At 49.2% G+C, this 18,612-nt stretch overlaps 1 protein-coding gene across 2 annotated transcripts; it reads left to right on the forward strand.

The window, feature by feature from the left end:
• The first annotated feature begins 1,212 nt into the window (after nucleotides 1–1,212).
• LOC119110372 (solute carrier family 25 member 40) lies at nucleotides 1,213–17,878 on the forward strand. 2 transcript variants are annotated; one of them, XM_037234169.1, is made up of 2 exons: nucleotides 1,213–1,389; nucleotides 15,828–17,878. In XM_037234169.1, the coding sequence occupies exon 2, from the start codon at nucleotides 15,861–15,863 to the stop codon at nucleotides 16,962–16,964; it is 1,104 nt and encodes a 367-aa protein (XP_037090064.1). In that variant the 5' UTR covers nucleotides 1,213–1,389; nucleotides 15,828–15,860; the 3' UTR covers nucleotides 16,965–17,878. The 2 variants fall into 2 exon arrangements, with proteins under 2 accessions (XP_037090064.1, XP_037090063.1); XM_037234168.1 differs by lacking the exon at nucleotides 1,213–1,389 and adding an exon at nucleotides 12,852–13,055.
• The last annotated feature ends 734 nt before the right edge of the window (nucleotides 17,879–18,612 follow it).

Consider the following 18,612-nt stretch of genomic DNA (forward strand, 5'->3'; position numbering starts at 1 on the left):
AAAACTCGATGGGTGTTCAAGTTGCTAACGATACTTGTCATGTTTAATATCGATAAAGACACAAACTCAGGGCAACATCGCCTGTGGATAGCCCCACTGAGCTGGCGTCCCGCGAAGACCGCCCTACTCTGTGGCAGACCTGGAGCAGACGGTGGGAGTTTGTGCGCGACGGCGTGCGCTCGGGGCACCCGGCACGCTCTGAGCGGGCTGGCCGGGCGCAGTCCCGCTCTGCTTCGGCCGGCGCGGGAGGATGCCGCCACCGCCCGTCCCGATAACGGCGATGCGGCGGCTCAAAGGGAATGATTCAGGCGCCGAGTTGTGGTGCGAAGACGGCGTCGTTTTCATTTTGTTTGACGCTCGTGCGCGTCCCTTTGCGTCGTAACATGCCTAAGCGATGAGCCAATTTACCGATTTGCAAGGCCCACGCACTGTGCCGTAAGGTCAATGTCCGAGACCTGACCACCTCTGATGACCTTACGTAAGTAACAGCCCTGAGATGGGGAGGTGAACCGGCTTATTGGCAGTCTCGTAGAACGGATTTTATATCATGAACTGCGTCAGGGATTACTATGGACTGCACAACTCGCGGCATCCATGCCTGCTCGCGACCGCCGCGCGGCTTACATGCCTGAAAGGTTAAGGCTAAGACGTCCGTAACGCCGGCGGCAGCGGCGCGTGGCGGCCGCAGCGCCGGTCGCGCCCGGCCGGAAGCGGCGGGGTCGCGCTGGAGCGGCCGCGCTGGCGCTGCACCGGAGCCGGGGCACGCCGCGGCCACGGCCGGCCGGCCGGCCCCCTGTGCACACAACACTCGGCGCTCGCCGCTGCGCACCGATAGCTCGGTTTGCTGGCGTCCGGCGCTATCCCGGTCCGGCCCGGCCCGGAAAGCGGCCCGACTGCAGCCGGCGGCGGCCCGGCAGGTGACGCCGGTTGCACGGAGACACGCGGCGGCCGGACAAGGCCGCCAGCAGCACGTCCGAGCGGCCGGCGCGCGGACGCTCCGCACCCGAGTCCCGTGGTGCAGCGCCGACCCTGTGGTGACCGCGCAGCCGTCGCCGCCGCTCAGTGGCGGGCCTGAAGACCGGGGCCGGTGAGCAGCGGCGGACCGGCACACGGCAGCCGTGCGACGTGGGCGGCCAGCGAGGTCTGACCGGTGCGACGGAGTGTTGACATGAGGCTGACGATAGTTCAGATGAGTGCGCCCAGCAGCGTTGAAGTGGGAGGCTCGTGTGCACGTGAGGGCCTGGTCACGCCCCTCATTCACTGTTAGAGGGCTCGGACTATTTTCGTGATGGCCCGACAACACTGGAAGTTTTGGAGCCCCTTCCGCTCCACAGAACTAGGAAGCAATCAGGAGTCTGTGGAGCTGCAAAGAATGATTGACGACGAACCGTAAGTTCTCTTCGCATCGTTGTTGCTTCTAAGTCCCGTTGTTTTTGTCGCTGAAACGTACATGCAGACGTCACGTGGTGCTGTTGACGCGACCGCGCGAGCATTCAAATAGTGTAGGCACAGATCCACTTCAGGTCACGTGACATACGTTATTGGTGTTTCAATGACCACATGCCCTATGGCAATGCTGTTGACTCCCTTTGGTTTGGAAATGTCTTTGTGATTTGAGTTACCTGGCAGAAGAACACTTAAATCAATGTTATCTGATCGCATAACTTTAAATAAGTAGCAACTTCTCACGATGCATTTTGAATGTGCTGTCCGCGTGCTCGTTTCCTTTCGCCTTCAAGCGCTTGAAACCTTCGCGTCACAGTTACCTCAGGGCGATCGAGCAAGCCCAAAAGCTTCTGCATGTCCAGCATAGAATATGCGTGACGTGCCAGATAATCTTTGTCGTCCGGCCCCCAGCGGACGGCCAAAACCGGCCAGACGGCATGGATCTGCGTGACGTCACGTAGAATATGACAGTCTTGACGGACTGAACAAGCCCTTTGTTACGACTCCTCTCGTTCTCTGGAAAAGGAGGTGCATAATCCCACTTCTGTCCTCTTAATGGGAGGTGCGCCACCCTTCCTAAGTTCACCGGACTGCCCTCAGCGGTCAGTGACTCAGCGTGAGCATGCGAGAAGCCGCTGTCGGGTGATGCATACGTTAAACGCTTCAGTTATTCATTCTGAGCAGTGGGCACGTTTGGCTTGGCATTTAGAATAGTAGGTACATGCATCATTTTAGGCAGAGCTGGTCGCTATTTGCGGATATCATCCATCAGCGAAATAATGCAGCAAACGTGGAATGAAGAATGTTAGTGCTACCTGTTCTGACAAAATAAAAAAAATCCGAGTCCCGACACATGTCGGGGATTTCGTGCCACGAAAAGGAAAGTCCCGATGCACGAGCCGTATTTTCGGATTCTACGATGCGCTCAGAGGAGACGCACGCGCGCACACACTTTCGCCAGCAGTTTGTGCGACACCCCCGGGGTGATCTCACGAATTATATTTCATTCTGTTCTGGAGTTGGCTGTCCCAACGTTGTCCGTGGCATCCTGTCTTTTGCTGAATCATTTTCCGCAGCCTTGTATGGGGCTGTGATGGGGCCCACAGGGGCGCTTTATCCGATGTGATATAACAGGAACAGCGGTGGTAAAACGTCCCAACTTCCAAAAAGGTTTTTAACTGAAAGGTGTACTGACGACCACGACAGAACATTGCCGCACACTCTGAACAACCTAAGATGAGGCCTGCATGGCCACATAATTCTTCACACAACACCAGTAGACCCTGGAATGGCCTTTATGGAAAATATGAAAAAACAAAACAAAAATATGGAAAGGCCTTTTACCCTACCCCTTACCTTACCCCTTACCCCTTACCCCTTACCCTACCCCTTACCTTTACCTCACCTTACCCTACCCCTCACCCCTTTTACCTTACCCCTTACCCGTCTTTTTTTCTTTTTCACCCTATTTACCTTTTTATTTTATTATTTTATGTTATCATTTATTTATTTATTATTTTTATGTTACGTTTATTTATTATACATATTTAAATAGCCTACCTATCCTTAACCCTCAGTAACATGGTATTTGCTTTTAGTTTCTCCTTAGTCCGGCGACAAAAAATATTTGGGAATTTTAATTGGTCACATTGCTCGGTGGCAAGTTGAAGCCAAATCAGTGTATTTATAATGACTCGCCCAGTCGGGCGATTCACTGTTTTTGCCAGCCGACTCTCAGTGTTCCACACTAGACAGTGAAAATTGTTGAAGCAGATCTTGATGTGACAGTTTATCTCAGGTAGGAAGCCCACGTGCAAACTTTTGCGATGTAACTTAGGTAAGATGCGCGGTGACTGAATGCTCTGCGACTCTGCAAATAGTTCGCATTGCAGTTGCATGAATTCCTGGGTTGAATTTTTTGGTCTCGTTGAATTCGTTCGTGATGATCCCGTGAAGACTCTTGTCCTCAACGAGGAGAGGCATGGCGATTTCAATGAAGTCGACGAGGCGATCCGAGTGGGGTAGAAAGTGACCTGGATTTATCCAGACAACCTCTTCAACGCAGAAAATGCTATCGATGCAACGTTGCAGTCACAACACAAGTACGCAACCTTCCTCCATTAACAAAGAACCGTGGGTTTTGTTTTAGAGGGCGATGACACTCCTGGGGCAAGTAAACTACTAGGGTTGAGGAGTGTGTAGTGCTGATATATGCCCTTTTCTCTCGGACCTGTTTGAGAATATGTGCCCGTCGCGCAGCATCTCCGAATGCAATACATCTCAGTAATACGTTGAATTACGTCATTGAGCTGGGACACATTAAATGTAAAAGGGATAATATTTCCCCCAGCATGTTTGCATTGGTTGAGAGTTTTCGGGAAACTCACCATTCCCTCTTTACCCTGGCCAAATAATGATAAAGAAGTTTGAGACCCTAATTGCCCTGCCCCAAGTTTACCTGGCAACCCCGATTTCCCCTGGCAACCTCCGGCATAATTAAAGGAAATGATCCACATTTGAAGATTCTGAAGCAAGTATCAGATCTGATGAAAAAAGCTCACTTTTAAATTATCGGTATGCTTTTAAGCGGAAAAAGTTGCTCTAGACAACACAACGTCTCTGTTTAGTGCACATGCTCCTCAATAAGTCATTGCTTGATTACGTCATCGTATCTTGCACAACATTAATTGAGAGCCAACTGACAGCCGTTATGTCTGGAAGGACAGGGGCTGTGAAATGCACCGAATGATCTTCAAGATGGCTATTTGAGTTTAAAACCCCTTCATATCTGGAACACTTCCTTCAACGCCTCTTCAATTCCCCAAATACTGAACGCGTGACATCAACAGTCGACTTTTCGAACTCACCACCAGCATTAGGTGAGCAGGCTGATGTGAGGAAAACTTCACCCCAAGGAAAACGATTCTGCCGTTAATGATATGTAGGTGACATGCAGCAAGACTATAACTCCAACCAAACTACTAATTTCGTTGCATATGCTGCAATGTACCGGACCTAATACATCTGCAAAAACAGAAACACGATACAGAAAGACAACGCGATGCCAGACATGAATATATTTACAAAATGTCGGGGGCGGAGAAAGCGGCAGTAATCCCAGAGGGGTCGATGGTGGTGGGCAAGCAAGGCGTCATGCTGTCCGCATCGAGACACAAAGAGGTACCCAGGGCTTTTGCGTCCAGGCCAGCTGATAGCAACACGATGTAGTTTGGAAGGCGCCGCCTGCCTTCCACGCCTCAAAATCACATGTCCCAGGAAGCGCTCACCAGCTCCCGGAAGCATGCTGGGACTTAGGAACCTGACCAGCCCCCTCCCCCCCCCCTCCCCTCCTCCTCCGTTCAACCAGCGGAACAGCGGGGAGCTAATTCGGTCGGCCCGAAGCTGCCGCTGCCGGTCATATCGGTACACATTTTACTCCGTGGCGGCGCATTTTAATGTACTTCAGTCCCTGTTTGATCAAATTGCAGAGCCTGCAACCGCATCTGTCAAAAGTATTTCATTGTTTCAGGTGGTGGGCCAACGTCATTTCTTACGTAAGCATTTTCAATGAATGTGAGAGCTTCAACACATCTGGAGCTATAATCACCTCCGCAACCGTTGATGTTTGGGCTAAGTTTTCATAATAGCATGCATATCCTTGGTAATATTTCAGTGGTATTTTACTTTTTAACTCATTAAAAACACAACCTCGCATCGCACCAAGGACATGGACACTATACGTACCTCACCCAGCCTAAGCCAAGTTTTGGGACGCTTATCAAACCAGCAGCAGTTTTATATCAAGCTTTGTTACCGTATTCAGGACTCCTATGATCGGGCTATAAATTTGTGAGCTAGTTACTTGGGGCATACACATTTCAAAACCCGAAAAGGGAAGGTAGCCATACGCAACTTCCCGAATTATTATAGGTTGAAGTTCAAGGTCATTCGAGGCAGGCCGTTTTGGTAAAGCTCAAAATGTTTTCTCGTAGACAAATGCGAAAACTTTTGGAAACCTTCAGTTTGGGGATGGCAAACTTATTTCGCAAGGTTGTGTGTGTCGCTCTTGGCTTTTGGTAGTTCGGGATGCATGGGCCAAGTTTTATCAGCCCTGCCAATTTGTAACCATTTCGCGTCAGTCTGGAATATCGATTGACAATTTGGTCCAAATAAGCAGCTAGCTTAACGGACGTAGTTTTGCGTCTCAAAGCCATTGGCTAAGACCAAGCAGCCGCCCACATCTTGACCATTGATCGGCATGTTAAGCCTAGTTATTCGGCATTATCACCAGCACTTGAACTTGGCACTTACCAATATTTTTAGTGTTTATACGAGTGAGCGGGTTTGCTATTCAGAAGTCTAAACGTTGATTAAGAGTTCGACCCTGGCCCTGATTTGCTGTGTTTCATTACACGAACTGATGAAAGGTTGAGGGGAGCCGATGCGCCCACCCTGCCATGAAAGTCACGCAACGTTTCAGCTGTTTCAATCCAGGCTTATCGGTATGTTGTTGTGGGTGTAGGTGCTGTGTATGTTGTTGTGGGTGTGGGTGCTGTGGAAGAGGTGTGCTTTTAAGGTACATTTATGACGTTTGGCTCCATAAATGTAGCAGTTGAAGTCCTCGTCGTCCGCAATGGGCGGCTTTGTCGGCTCCCGCCCGCCCTCAACGTCCAAAGATTGCCGTGCGGTTCTCCAAAAAAGGTCAGTTTTTGTAAGCCAAATGCTATGGCCACTTTTTTGTGTCCAGACGCGCATAATGGGCACTCTAGAGGGTACAGAAAACTTGGGCACGATCACACAACCTGCCGGAAAAATATCCCCAGACAACCTAAGGGAGGGGGCGGGCGCATCGACAATATTTCCACCCCGTCGATCCTCTTATCAGGGGGGGCCTAACCGGTTTGGGAACACATGAAAGGAAAAGCATGCATCAGCCATAGCCATGCATCTGCGTGGATAGCCAGCATCCGTTTCAGCGCCTAAGCTGCCCCAGGGGTTGGCGTCGCCACTGGAACTGTGCTTTCTTTTGCGCTTTCACGTCGGGCTTGCGCGCAGGAATTGAATCCGAGTTCTTTGCGGGATGGAGTTGTTCACTCTTCATATAATGTTCTTTTGAACAAAAAGCTGGCTTTTAAAAGATTCCACAGGCACTTTATGTCGGGAGGCACGCAACCATGCTTCATTACGCGTCTCGTCTGGTTTCATTGAAAATAGTGGTGGGACGGTGGCAACCGCATTCTCGTTTCACTGTGCACCGTGGCACGATACTACGTAAGAAACAACAAGAACAATGGGTTTTGTACAGGCAGCACATTAAGCACTTCTGAAATGTTTGGGATAGAACGGGAATATCTGCTTAATTGCCTCGGTTTATGCTTGCTCTATATCTAAATAACAAAAGTCTGTCAAAATTCTACGAAATAACTTGACGTTCTTCAATCTTATGATATTAATTTTTCATAGGAGGCCATATCATTGAGGAAAGCTAAATTAGCCCAACGATCTAGCCGATGGGATGTCGTATCCAGAAGGAGATCTAGTCCCCGCAAGTGCGTTGCTGGTTGCCAGGTTCACATAACCTGTATATTGAATAACCGCGGCCCGCATTAAGAACAAGCCCAAAACAGCTAAAAAATGTCACATGCAATTTAACATACCAGCCTCTCTGAGGCCACGAGAGTGGAATAGATGACCGGTTTTACATTTCAGCCGTAGAGAAATGGTACAAAAACCGTTGCCAAAACACATCTGCATTGCACTTACAATTCGATACGATCTCGAGGCATTTCTTCTTAACTTTACGATGCCACATGACATTTAACTGTCACCGTGCATACCTCTTGAACACGTGCACAGCTATTTCAACTTCCCGGTATCGATACAATAGCGACGCATGCGGCATATCGCGGCTACTAAGACGAGATAACGCATACGCGTAGCAATTGGCCCGGCACGAGGCTCGCTCCACGCTCCACAATACACATTGCCCCATGCACGGTTCTTTTTCTGTTCCAGACCTATCATTTGCAAACTCAATACGTACTCGTTATCGGTGCCACTGGTTTTGTATTCAAAAACTTGTCGCTGGTCGTTCTAGAAATACAAATATCCCATTTAATCTTTCTTTTTCTCCTGTTCGTCTCAAAATCTAAAAATTCCCCCTCCTCCCTCGCGATGCAAAAGCCTGTCTCCAGAATGCAGTGTCCTAGAATTGCCGACTTTGGGTGTAAAGCAACACCCTATGAGGAGGAATTTTTAATTCCTTTTCCATATATTTTATGAGAACTTTTCACTCCTGCCTGACATTGTCTAATCGCACATGCCAAACCCCTATTTCCCGTTCTGAGGTTTTCAGATGTCATCCAAAACCGAGCTCACTTGAAACCACCAAGCACAAACGAGGCTTCACAGAACCTGGACACCTATGGCTATGTCCTGCCTCACCTACATCTGTCATGTCTATGTATGCACAGAGCAAGGGCACCATGTACTTCCAAGCCCAAGAACCCCAGCGACTCAAGCCGCTAGCACGCATTAAGTTTGATTTGTTTACAAAATACATCACGATCGGCAGCTGTGTGCCAAGTGGAAGGTTTTCACGCATCCTCTATGTTTTTGGGTCTCACCACCACACCACGAAAGCACAGCCTGGTGCAAACACCAGCAAGGCCTGGTACAGAATTTTGCTCCGCGTATTTCTTTTTTCCCGAGGAATCTTGTCCACTAAATTGCATCACTCCCGAAATGCAGGGGTGAAAAATTCAAGAAATGTCTTCTAAATTTCATTTAGGAGATGAATATCACCATTTGAGCAATCATGTTAACATATTTTAAATAAAATCAGCTAATACAAAATTTTGCGAGAAACGTATCAGTCTGTAAGTTTATTTAACTACTTTTGTTTTTCTTGGTATCATACAAGTGCGATGCCACTTTATTCCTCCTACCTTTCCGATTGTCTTTAGTGGTACCATCTGCTGCTTAAAATTTTGACCAACTTCTCTGCAAGATGCTCCTACTGCAAATTTGTACGTATTTCATACATAAATTGGATTAATTCGCCAGCCGCCCAAACATGTTTGATATGCACCCAAGCGTGACCAATTCACAGGGAATGAAGGAGACAATTTGAAGCACGGAACTGATTTTTGCCGCCATTTTTCCCCTCAAAGCCCTCGATTAACCGTTTTCTTGGTCCATGGCGGTGCTCAATAATGGTAAATGTAAGCCTTTCGAGTGTCTGACTCACCAGGCTACCTGGCAAGGCCATCTTAATGCTGCCATATACAGCCTTGGGATAGACCTGACGCAGCCAATACAGAAGTGTTTGATGGCGAAGTTCTGCCCTCTGGAGATGTTTATCATGCACACCTCTTACTTGTTTCGCATTTTAATCTCGTAGATTGGTGGCATGATTGATATTTATATTTGGGGGGAGTGAGATGACTCTGTCTGCCAGCAGACCACGCAAAAGGTGCTGACTTTTTGTTTTGGGGAGCAGGAAGAAGCCAGTAAGTCTCCTGTGGGCCAAGTAATTGCTTACCTTACCTGCTTTCAATACATGATTGGTAACCAGAGTTAGCCATTCTCTGTTTTAATCCGTCGAGATTTGTTATAAGTCAAGTTATGATGCCACAAGGCATGCAATGTGCTTATTTTGTTCCATATTCTTGATTATTTGCCCCACATTTCTTGAAGTGGTCCCTCATGGCTGCTTTAACCAAATGTCTTCTATAGCTGTCATGGTTTGCTGACTGGCAAATGACTGTACTGTATGTATGCACTATATTTTTAACACAGGGATACTCGTAGCTGCGTAGCATTTATGATATGAGTTAAAAATTAGTATGTAACAAATAGTCTGACCAGCCCATTTAAGATGTGAAGCCAACATCTCAAACTTTGTCATTAAATATGAATAAACAAGCCTAACTAGATGGCTTTGCTGCAGCTGAAAAGGCAAGGAGCAATGCTGGCATGGTCATCTAAAAGTTATGTCACTTTTGGAGGAGAGAGATTGTTGTGTGGAGCGTATTCATTAATGCCCTTGACATAGGTTGACCATGGCAATGGAAACAAGTTTTTAAAAGGGATTTTAAGTGTTTTGATTTGTGTGCTGTCAACTTTGTCTAATGTCAACAAGCATACACAAATGAACTGAATAAGAATGCAAGTTGAAGCCAGCCAAAAAATAGCTTCATCATGTTTTTTTCACAAGTGCTGCTGTCAACAGATGTGTGAGTTGTGATGACATTCAACATATGGGCTACTCTGAGTGAGGTCAAGTTGGTTAAGTTCATGGCAAGTGGCAATAGGAATTGTGCAAGAATCAGTAACTGGCAACTGCCGCCGTGATACAAACAGGTTAGACAGGATGAGATGAAGTAAGACTTCTTCATGTTAGGCATAGTTAGGCTGCTTTCATGGAAATAAGCATTGGAATTTTGTAAGAAACAGTGACAAAATGTTTGTTCTCGATGACCCCATCTTAACAGAAGCCAGAGGTATGTTAAGTGTGTTTGACTTGGTGATGGGCTGATATGTATGAGTCCAAGGTTTTTTTGAGTGTTTTGTGCTTGTTTAATCTTCTGTTGTTGTTTTGTTATTGAAGTCCTCGCTTTGTTTTGTGTTAAGAGTGCTGTGGAAGGGAAGTGCAAAGTGCAGTATCAAATTATTGGTGTCAATAATTTTTCATGCTCATTACACTGCCATGAAATTACCGTGCTTTAATGTATTCTGTCTTACATTAATGGCCTAAGATGTTAAAAAACAAAATGGTTTTGTTAGGTTTCTGATATTACATCCATGCCAACTTGAAATAGATGTCTTTGTTTGCTGAAGCGTCAGTCACGAGCTCAAAGTTTCATCTTTTGTGAAATGATTTTTTCACTCCCGCACGGTCTTTTTGCGATGTAATTTTTCATCCCCACCTAGTTCAAAAGCGATTATAGCTCCCTGCCAGAATGTGCTTTTTTAAGCCCGCATGGTTTTTATCTGTGTTTTTATCGCGCGCTGGTGTGCATCCCTACCGGTCCTGAAGCTTTGGCATCCATCATCACATAAACGCGTCCGTATTCACATTTGTATCGATCAATTATTTCGGTCTTTTGGTCCGTTTTTAGCTTGTCTTTGAGCCGAACCAGGTTTGCACGCGGTTTGATGGCTACACGAGCGAGTGATTTGAAAAGCCGAGTTATCGTCTCAAATACTGGTCTCATATAAGGTAATATTGTGAGGAGTTAATCGATGCATTATGCGTTTTGACTTCGTCGATGATGTGCTTTCGTCGGGCTTGTTGGAAATAGCTGTTTTTGAAAGCGGTCTAGCCAAAACTCTTTGAGTGTATTGTTATAATATTACATGAAGTTCAAATGCTCATCCGTATGAGTTGTCTCCCAACGCATCTGTGTCCATGCTGCCCTCTACTGATTGTAAAATAAAGATGTCCAGGAAAGCAAAATAGTAATTTGCCTACTTGGAACACGTCGTTTAAGTGCTCCAGGAGCGCTGGGACATGGTGCTATTTAAACACGACAAACATGTAATCCAAATGTCTCCTCCTTCCCTTGACGCCACTAGGAAAATGTCCATTGCCCCTCGTGCCATTTTCTCCTGAAATGAACTGACTACCAACCGGTGACAAAATTATCCATTACTGTATTCTGTGTTTGTTTATCGAAATCGTTGTTGGTCTGCAGGTAAGTGGCATCAAGACACATACCTAAGAGTCTAATAACGTCACCTACCTTCATGCTCAGCCGTCACCTTACCATTCCATTATCGTTACCCATTTCGATAATTAGTCGTTCTTCTACCGTTTTGCAAGCCTTTTTCAGGTGGGATCAATGTAAAATACGAATCTACATCAAATGAAGCCATCACTCCATTTATCTTGTATGTATCTATCATATATGCATGAACAAAATCAATAAACTTTTCAGTGTTTTTCACATGGAGCTCTGCATTTCCTACCAGAGGCTCTAAGAAGGACACCAACTGTTTGGATGTAGCATAATGAATTTACCTATCAAGGACACCATAGGCCGTAATAGTCCATCTGGTTATGTGCTTACGGTAGTCCCTCAAAAACAAAATACAACAAAAAGGGTGGCCCAGGGTCCGATAAGTAAAGCTTCCAACGTTCCGCTGGAGGAAGACATCCCCTTGCCTCTACGCCTTTAACTATGTCTCTGACTTTTCTGGTAAGTGATGGAGTTGAGTCTCACATCAACCGCTCATACGTACATGAATCGCTCATTAAATCGTTAATTTTGGTTGATATTTTTCCCTTTTAAGAACGCCTTAGAACTGATCTGCCCTGATCAGTACAACTTGAAAGTGGCGTCAACTCGAATCGCAACCCTGCCCGGCACTGCGAATCAGAGTCCAGATGGATTCCGCTGGAGCAGAATCAGTCAAAAGCACATCCCAGTCACCACCTAGGAAGCAGTTATCAGCAGTTACCTGTTAGCTTTTTGACGTCGTCTGATGTGCACACAAAGAATGAATGTTAATGCATTAAGCACGTGCACAAAATGTTAGCGTAGATTAAACGTCAGACACGGGGCGGAAAGTCTGATGTGGCGAAAGCGTCGGATCATCTGTCTGACGGCGAGCACAAGAGGCAGAGCATGTTACCACGATCGCAACTAACGGAAATGAGACATTGAACCTTCCCATGAATATCGACCGGGGGCTAGGACCAAACGAACATTATTCCCCAAGCCTCATGACCGCAGATATCGATTCAAAGTTTTGAACACGGATTTGTCAAATGTATCGATTCACTTGCATCACTGCTCAGAGGCAGCGCAAGTGCAAGCCCTCCCAAACTGGGGGAAGGGTGCCTATCGGTTGCAATTCTTTCTGGTTTAAGTCCATAGGCCCAATGTGAAATTTTCACGCTGTTGGGGAGGGAAACTCAGCGTAAAGCAGTACTTAACCAGCAGACCATCGATAAATCTGTTCATCCGGGGTCCACTTCCAACAACGATAAAGTTATCTGGATGATTGGACTGCGCCCAATGCATGAAATCCGCTGGCAACAATATGTGGCTTTGCGAGCGTGTCGAATAAGCAGATAAGCGGTATAATTTGTGGCTACGGGTGCAATTTTCTTGCGGAGTGCTTAGCGCACAAGTTTCAAGCCTGGAATTATTGGTCTTTTCCCCACTTGGGTTCAGTTTTGCGAATATGTTAAATTGGTCGATGTATTTCAGCTCGAACAGACCGCGACTCAAAGCCAGATACGCGGAGACCGATGGAAATCGATCACACGCCGGCCTGCCAGATTTGGACGCTAACATACTCTAGTGCCAAACTGGCTCGTGGTTGGCAGCTGGGAGCATTTGCGTCAGACCGTCGTCGGTCGCGTCTTCAGAAAGTTGGCACAACTACGCGCACTGCGCAAAAACCGTAGCGGTCTGGTCGGCTTCAGTTCATGCCAATAGGTGGTACTGGTGTAGTGCGGTTGTGTGCGCTGAGATTGTCGACATGTATTCTCCTCAACGTGGCGGGCTCGTCGCCGGGTTGAGCATATCTTTCGACTCGTTTTCAACGCTTTCGGAGCTTGACACGGCGTCGGTCGTTCTAGCTAATAAAGCGGAAAGGTAAGAAATCGGCTCGCTTCATATCCACACTCGATATTTTGGGCATTGATTCAGCAAATTCGGTTCCGGTATTGCCGGTGATTGATAAAATCACACCAATGGTCATGAGTGAGTCTCACCCTCTGATGCTTGCTTCAGTATATTGAAATGTCGAACATGCCCTTAACGGAAATCTAGGCTGCGCCCTGAACGCTTCCATGCGTCTTATATGGAATGTTCCACATTTGAAGATATCAAAGCTAGCATCAGGTATGATAAGATGCATGTGTACATTTGTGTTTACACAGCTATGTCTGTACCATGACCCCTTATTTTGGGGGAGATAACTGTAGTCAACACATTTTCTGTAATAACTGAATATGCTCCTGAATGTGCCACAACATTGATTGGCCCAATTAAGAACCATTATATGCTTATGAATCCCACATTCAAAGAATGCAACAATTATATTTTAATTGGCCTTGATTGCAGCATATTCAGTACAATGGGAGGATTTGAATGACAATGTTATGGTATTGTGGATGCCTGGGTGACTTAAGATAGTCTGCAGGAAAAAGTCAGCACATCTTTGCAGGGTTGTAGCTCAGAAAGAGCAGGATTCAGGTCTGCAGAAGGGTAGGTCTGTGAAATGCACCAAATGGTCTTCAAGATGACTACTTTGTTTAAAATCCATTACAGACAAAAAACTCCTGGTAAGAATATTCATACCGGTTATATTACAAAAGATACAGCTTTAGATGCTTGCAAGAGACTCATGTTGCTGGTCCTGCCCCATTCACCACTCCCAAGATGTTGCAACATAGGTCATTGCAAGGGAACAGCATTTGTGACCTATGGTAGGGCACTGTGAAGTGCCAATGCCATGGCCACATTGAGTGTCAATTGTGTGTAAAAGCAGCAATGCACACTGCCATAGAACCTATGGGAGCATGGCATTTTTCATACACTCTTGTTCAGCATGTTGGACAACTTTGCTCCATGAAGAATGTGTGACATGATTCACATTTTTCACTAAGTCCCCAAGGTGGCTGCTCTCAGTGATAAAATAATCAGAGTGTTAAACATGTTTGGATTTCTCATGAACTGCCTAGAGTTTTGCAAGGTTACATACAAGTATTTACTTTCACTGTAAATCTTGCACTGCCATCACTTTCCATCTGACCATGAAATTCCAAGTCTGTGGCAGAATTCTGTGGTGAAAGTTTGCCCTGCCCTATGCTTAGTCCATTCCATTCCATTCTGTGACTACATCCGGCCTTGAGCAGCCACTGCTGACAGCGACAGGCTGTTGAAGCAAGGGTCGAAAGGGAAGTGCTGAAACTATTTGAACTCACCCATCCTGCTGCCAGCTGTTGGGAGATATTTGCTCTACAATATATTGAGTGATAGGGTTTGGTGTACATAGTTAACATGTATTTGACAGAAGATTGAGAACACTTCTTTATCAACAGATTCTCCATCAGAATAGCAACGCATGTCATCAGCTCTGTTGTTGCCCTTGATGTGAAATATAGAAGAATCAGCATGGCAGAAAATGTCAGTATATTTGCTGAATCAGCTTTAGTTAGTAATGCCAAATAGACTGAAAATAGTAAAAGATGTTTTTTCCGTTTTTTTCATTTGAAAGACAACCATATTGTTGTCAGTATTTTGGCCTTGCATGGATTTTTAGCAGGTTGTATTTTCTTTTCTTTCAGCCTCCACAAGCCCCTCATAAGAAGTATAACTTTTAATAAAAGAAATGCAAAGAATCCAGAACTTTTCATGTAGACTGTATTAAGCCCAATATGCAATATTATTTGTACATGCCAACTACCTTCTCCTTTGAGCTCATCACAATCTTCCAGTCATTCCATTTGCCACATTATGCAAAAGTTGAATGAATGATCATGCCATGGTTTTGAGGTGTGTGCCAAAAGAAGAACACTATTTGCTCTCGGTATCCTTTCACCCCCAAGCATAGGTGATTTCTGGGCTGAGCGTGTGAGCGGGCCAGCCGAGCCGAGTGGGGAAGTGACGGGCCTTGGACGCCATCGGCGTAGAGCTGGCTCCGTGTGTTTAGGACGCCATGCCGCGGACGACCCGCTCTGTTGACTCGTCCTGTGTTAGCGCCGGCACGTCGCTCCGCTGTAAACAGTCCGTGACTTGTGCCGTTCTCGTGATTTGTTTGAGGCCGGGCCCAGCGGCATCCGGTCGGCGCTGGCACATTGTTTCGTCTTTGTTCGCCGGCGATGGTGTCCGTGTTCTCGTCGGCGTCATTAAGACAGTGCGGTGATTTCTGTTTCATGCAGCGGATACGTTCAGTGTCTGTTGATGCTGAGTTGAGCTCACCCATTGTCATGTACATGGACAGCGTTATTGAGATGTTGTTTAATGCTTCCGAACGTGGACGGATCGGATACATTTTTGACAATATTTATGCCCTATTGCACCACTTAAGAACACCCTGTTGCACTCATGTCTTCCGAGTTTTCCGAATGCGTTTTGTGTGGTTTGCATTGTCATGGTTGTTATTGCCTTTGAAAAACCCTGGTTTTGTAGGATATCTGGTCATCGCCCGTTTTGAACGCATCCGCGACCGGGTAAATCGGGAGGTTGCACTCCGTGTTGTGGTCAGTCCCTGTCGACTTATGTCCGGACTTGCCACTCCCCGCCGCGGCCGCCGGCCCGGTGACGCGACTCACGCCGCGGCCGCCGGCCCGGTGACGTGGCTCCTGCCGCGGCCGCCGGCGCGAGTGCAGCCGACCCTGATTTCCTCGGCCTCGGTTGCAGACGGTGTTGTGGCGGCCGGCTGTGAGCGCGGCCATGGCGCGCCAGGTGCTCAGTGTGGACGACCCCACGTTCCGCGCCACGCCCGCCCAGCAGATGCTGGCCTCCTGCTCCGGCGCCGTCCTCACCAGCCTCACCATGACGCCGCTCGACGTCGTCAAGATCCGGCTACAGGCGCAGCAGCGCGCGCTCACCGCGCAGCGCTGCTTTCTCTACTGCAACGGCCTCATGGACCACCTCTGCCTTTGCTTGAACGGCCAGGGCGGGCCGCCGGCGGCAGCATCGTCGTGCGCCGGCGCGCCGGCCGCGCGCTGCCCGGCCGTCGAGACCAGCTGGTACCGGCGACCGGCACCGCCAGCCTTCACGGGCACGCTGGACGCGGCCGTCAAGATTGCGCGCGCCGACGGCGTGGCATCTCTCTGGAGCGGCCTCTCGCCCACGCTCGTGTCGGCCATCCCTTCGACGGTCGTGTACTTCGCCACGTACGACCAGACGCGGCTGCTGCTGCGCGACCGTTGGGGCACGCCGGCGGTGCCGCAGCCGGCGTGGGTGCCGATGGTGGCGGGCGCGGCGGCACGCGTCTGGTCCAGTACGCTTGTCGCACCGCTCGAGCTCGTGCGCACGCGCATGCAGGCCACTCGCATGCGCTACACGGAGGTGGGCGCGGCCGTGCGCCAGCTGCTGCGCGAACAGGGCCCGCGCGGCCTGTGGAAGGGCCTGACGCCCACGCTGATCCGAGACGTGCCGTTCTCAGCGCTCTACTGGGGCAGCTACGAGAGCCTCAAGCTGGCATTCAACCAACAGACACCCTCGCCGCTGTTCAGCTTCGTCGCCGGTTCGTCGGCCGGCACGCTCGCCGCCGTGCTCACGCTGCCGTTCGACGTGGTCAAGACGCATTGGCAGATCGAGTTCGGGGAGCGCGTGCTCGGCGGCGAGCCTACGCGCGCGGACACCGGCGTGGCCGTCGCGCTACGCGACATCTACCGGCGCGCCGGTGTGCGCGGCCTGTTCGCCGGCCTCGTGCCGCGTGTCGTCAAGGTGGCGCCCGCTTGCGCCATCATGATCACGAGCTACGAGGGCGGCAAGGCGTTCTTCCTGCGGAGGAACGAACGGCTGGCGTGCGAAGCCGAGCGCCGGTGATGGCGGCGACGGCGGGCGGCGCGCCGCGGTCCGCGTTCTAGCGGACCGGTCGGCGGCGGCTCCGGCCACGCCTGTGCTACAGACCCGTTGGGCAGAGGGGTGCGGCGAGATTAGAAGGGGAGACAGCCGGCGGAGGCTAAGAGTGAGTCATTGTGCGCTATTGGCTGGACTGGACGGGTGTGGCGGCCGGTGTGCGGAGCTGACGGTGCTCAGGTGGCTATCGTAGTGAGGTATTCGCCATGTAAGGGCATAGTGGGCTGTGCAGGTGGTCTTCCACAGAGGGATCCCCTGTGACTGTGATTCGGTTCTAGTTCCGGTGAGTTAGGAATGTTCACAGGCCATAATGTGCTACGTGTGCTCATGGCTTTTGATAAGCGGTTTTATATCAACTATGCCATGGACATAATAGAGAAGTCAGGAACGATCGTGTTGTCATAGCACACTACGGCATTATGAGACACACTGGAGTCAACGTGCCAGACCGCGAGTGTGTGTGGCGTGGGCTTCTAATACAGTAAGCCCGCGGGGCGAGCAGCCGCGCAGCATCGTGGAGTCATGATGGCATGCGCAGTCAGCGCTCCGTTGACAGTTCTCAGACTTGTGCAATATCCTATGAGAACGCGAGAACTTTCCACTTTTGCGTGACCTTCACGACGAACTCGTCCTTTCTTTTGGGCTGCGTCCTTTTGATAGATGGCTATTAGTGAGACGTTATTTGCAATTAGAATGTCATAACAGTCGCCTAAAGTCCGCCGTGAAGGGACCTTTCATGTCGGACGTCAGTTTCTGTCGGGGAGTCATCGCTCTGACCCCGGCGTCGTTGACCTGGGGACCGGCGCCATGTCCTGGCTCGTGACAGATCACCCGGTGACAGCCGTCGAGGCCTCATCTTCGCGCGTGGCCGCGCCGCCGGACCGAGCCTGACCCAAACCTATCGACGGCGACTGCCTGTGTTGGCGGCGGCGCCACGCCGGCCGCCCAATTTAGCCGGCGCTCGGTGTGGTGCAGCCCGCGGCCCAGGGTCGCCCCTGCCCCCCCCCCCCCGCCCCGGCTCCCGCAGAACTGTGCCAAGTGACTCTGTGACGCCGGTCGGATCGACGACGCCCGCGAAGGTGGGAATCACAACCACCTGACGCCTCCCGCAATATGCATGGCATTAGCTGAGGTATTCAGCGACATGGATGCGCTACTGTTCAGGCCTCAAGTTATATATGTCGCCACTTTTAAAACGTGTGTTGCCGGTCAGATAAAATGTGATTTGTAGTGGTCGGTCCACTGGTCCAGCAGCGACCTTGTCCTCAGTGGCATACCGAATACCGACCACAGCCATTCCGCCTGATGCCAGAAGAGACTACTAAACTAACTAACTAAACTCGACGTAAACTCTTAACAGGTACGTAACAAAACGACCAGAGCCACGCTCACCTCGGGCTCCACAGTCAGCATCTCATCCAAACCAGACAAAGCGACCAGAGCCACGCTCATCTCACAGTCAGCATCTCATCCAAACCAGGCGCGGGTTGAAAATCCTAGCTTTCACGTCTTCCGAAGGCTTGCATCCCGCGGTTATGCTACGACCCGCAGACCGGCAGACAGTGACGGCGGCTGTGGCTCTGGTCGGGACACCACAGGTGTGCGGCTGATGCGG

The sequence above is a fragment of the Pollicipes pollicipes genome, unplaced genomic scaffold (genome assembly GCF_011947565.3).
Source record: "Pollicipes pollicipes isolate AB1234 unplaced genomic scaffold, Ppol_2.1 Scaffold_7231;HRSCAF=8579_pilon_pilon_pilon, whole genome shotgun sequence".
In the NCBI taxonomy this organism is placed as follows: domain Eukaryota; kingdom Metazoa; phylum Arthropoda; class Thecostraca; order Pollicipedomorpha; family Pollicipedidae; genus Pollicipes; species Pollicipes pollicipes.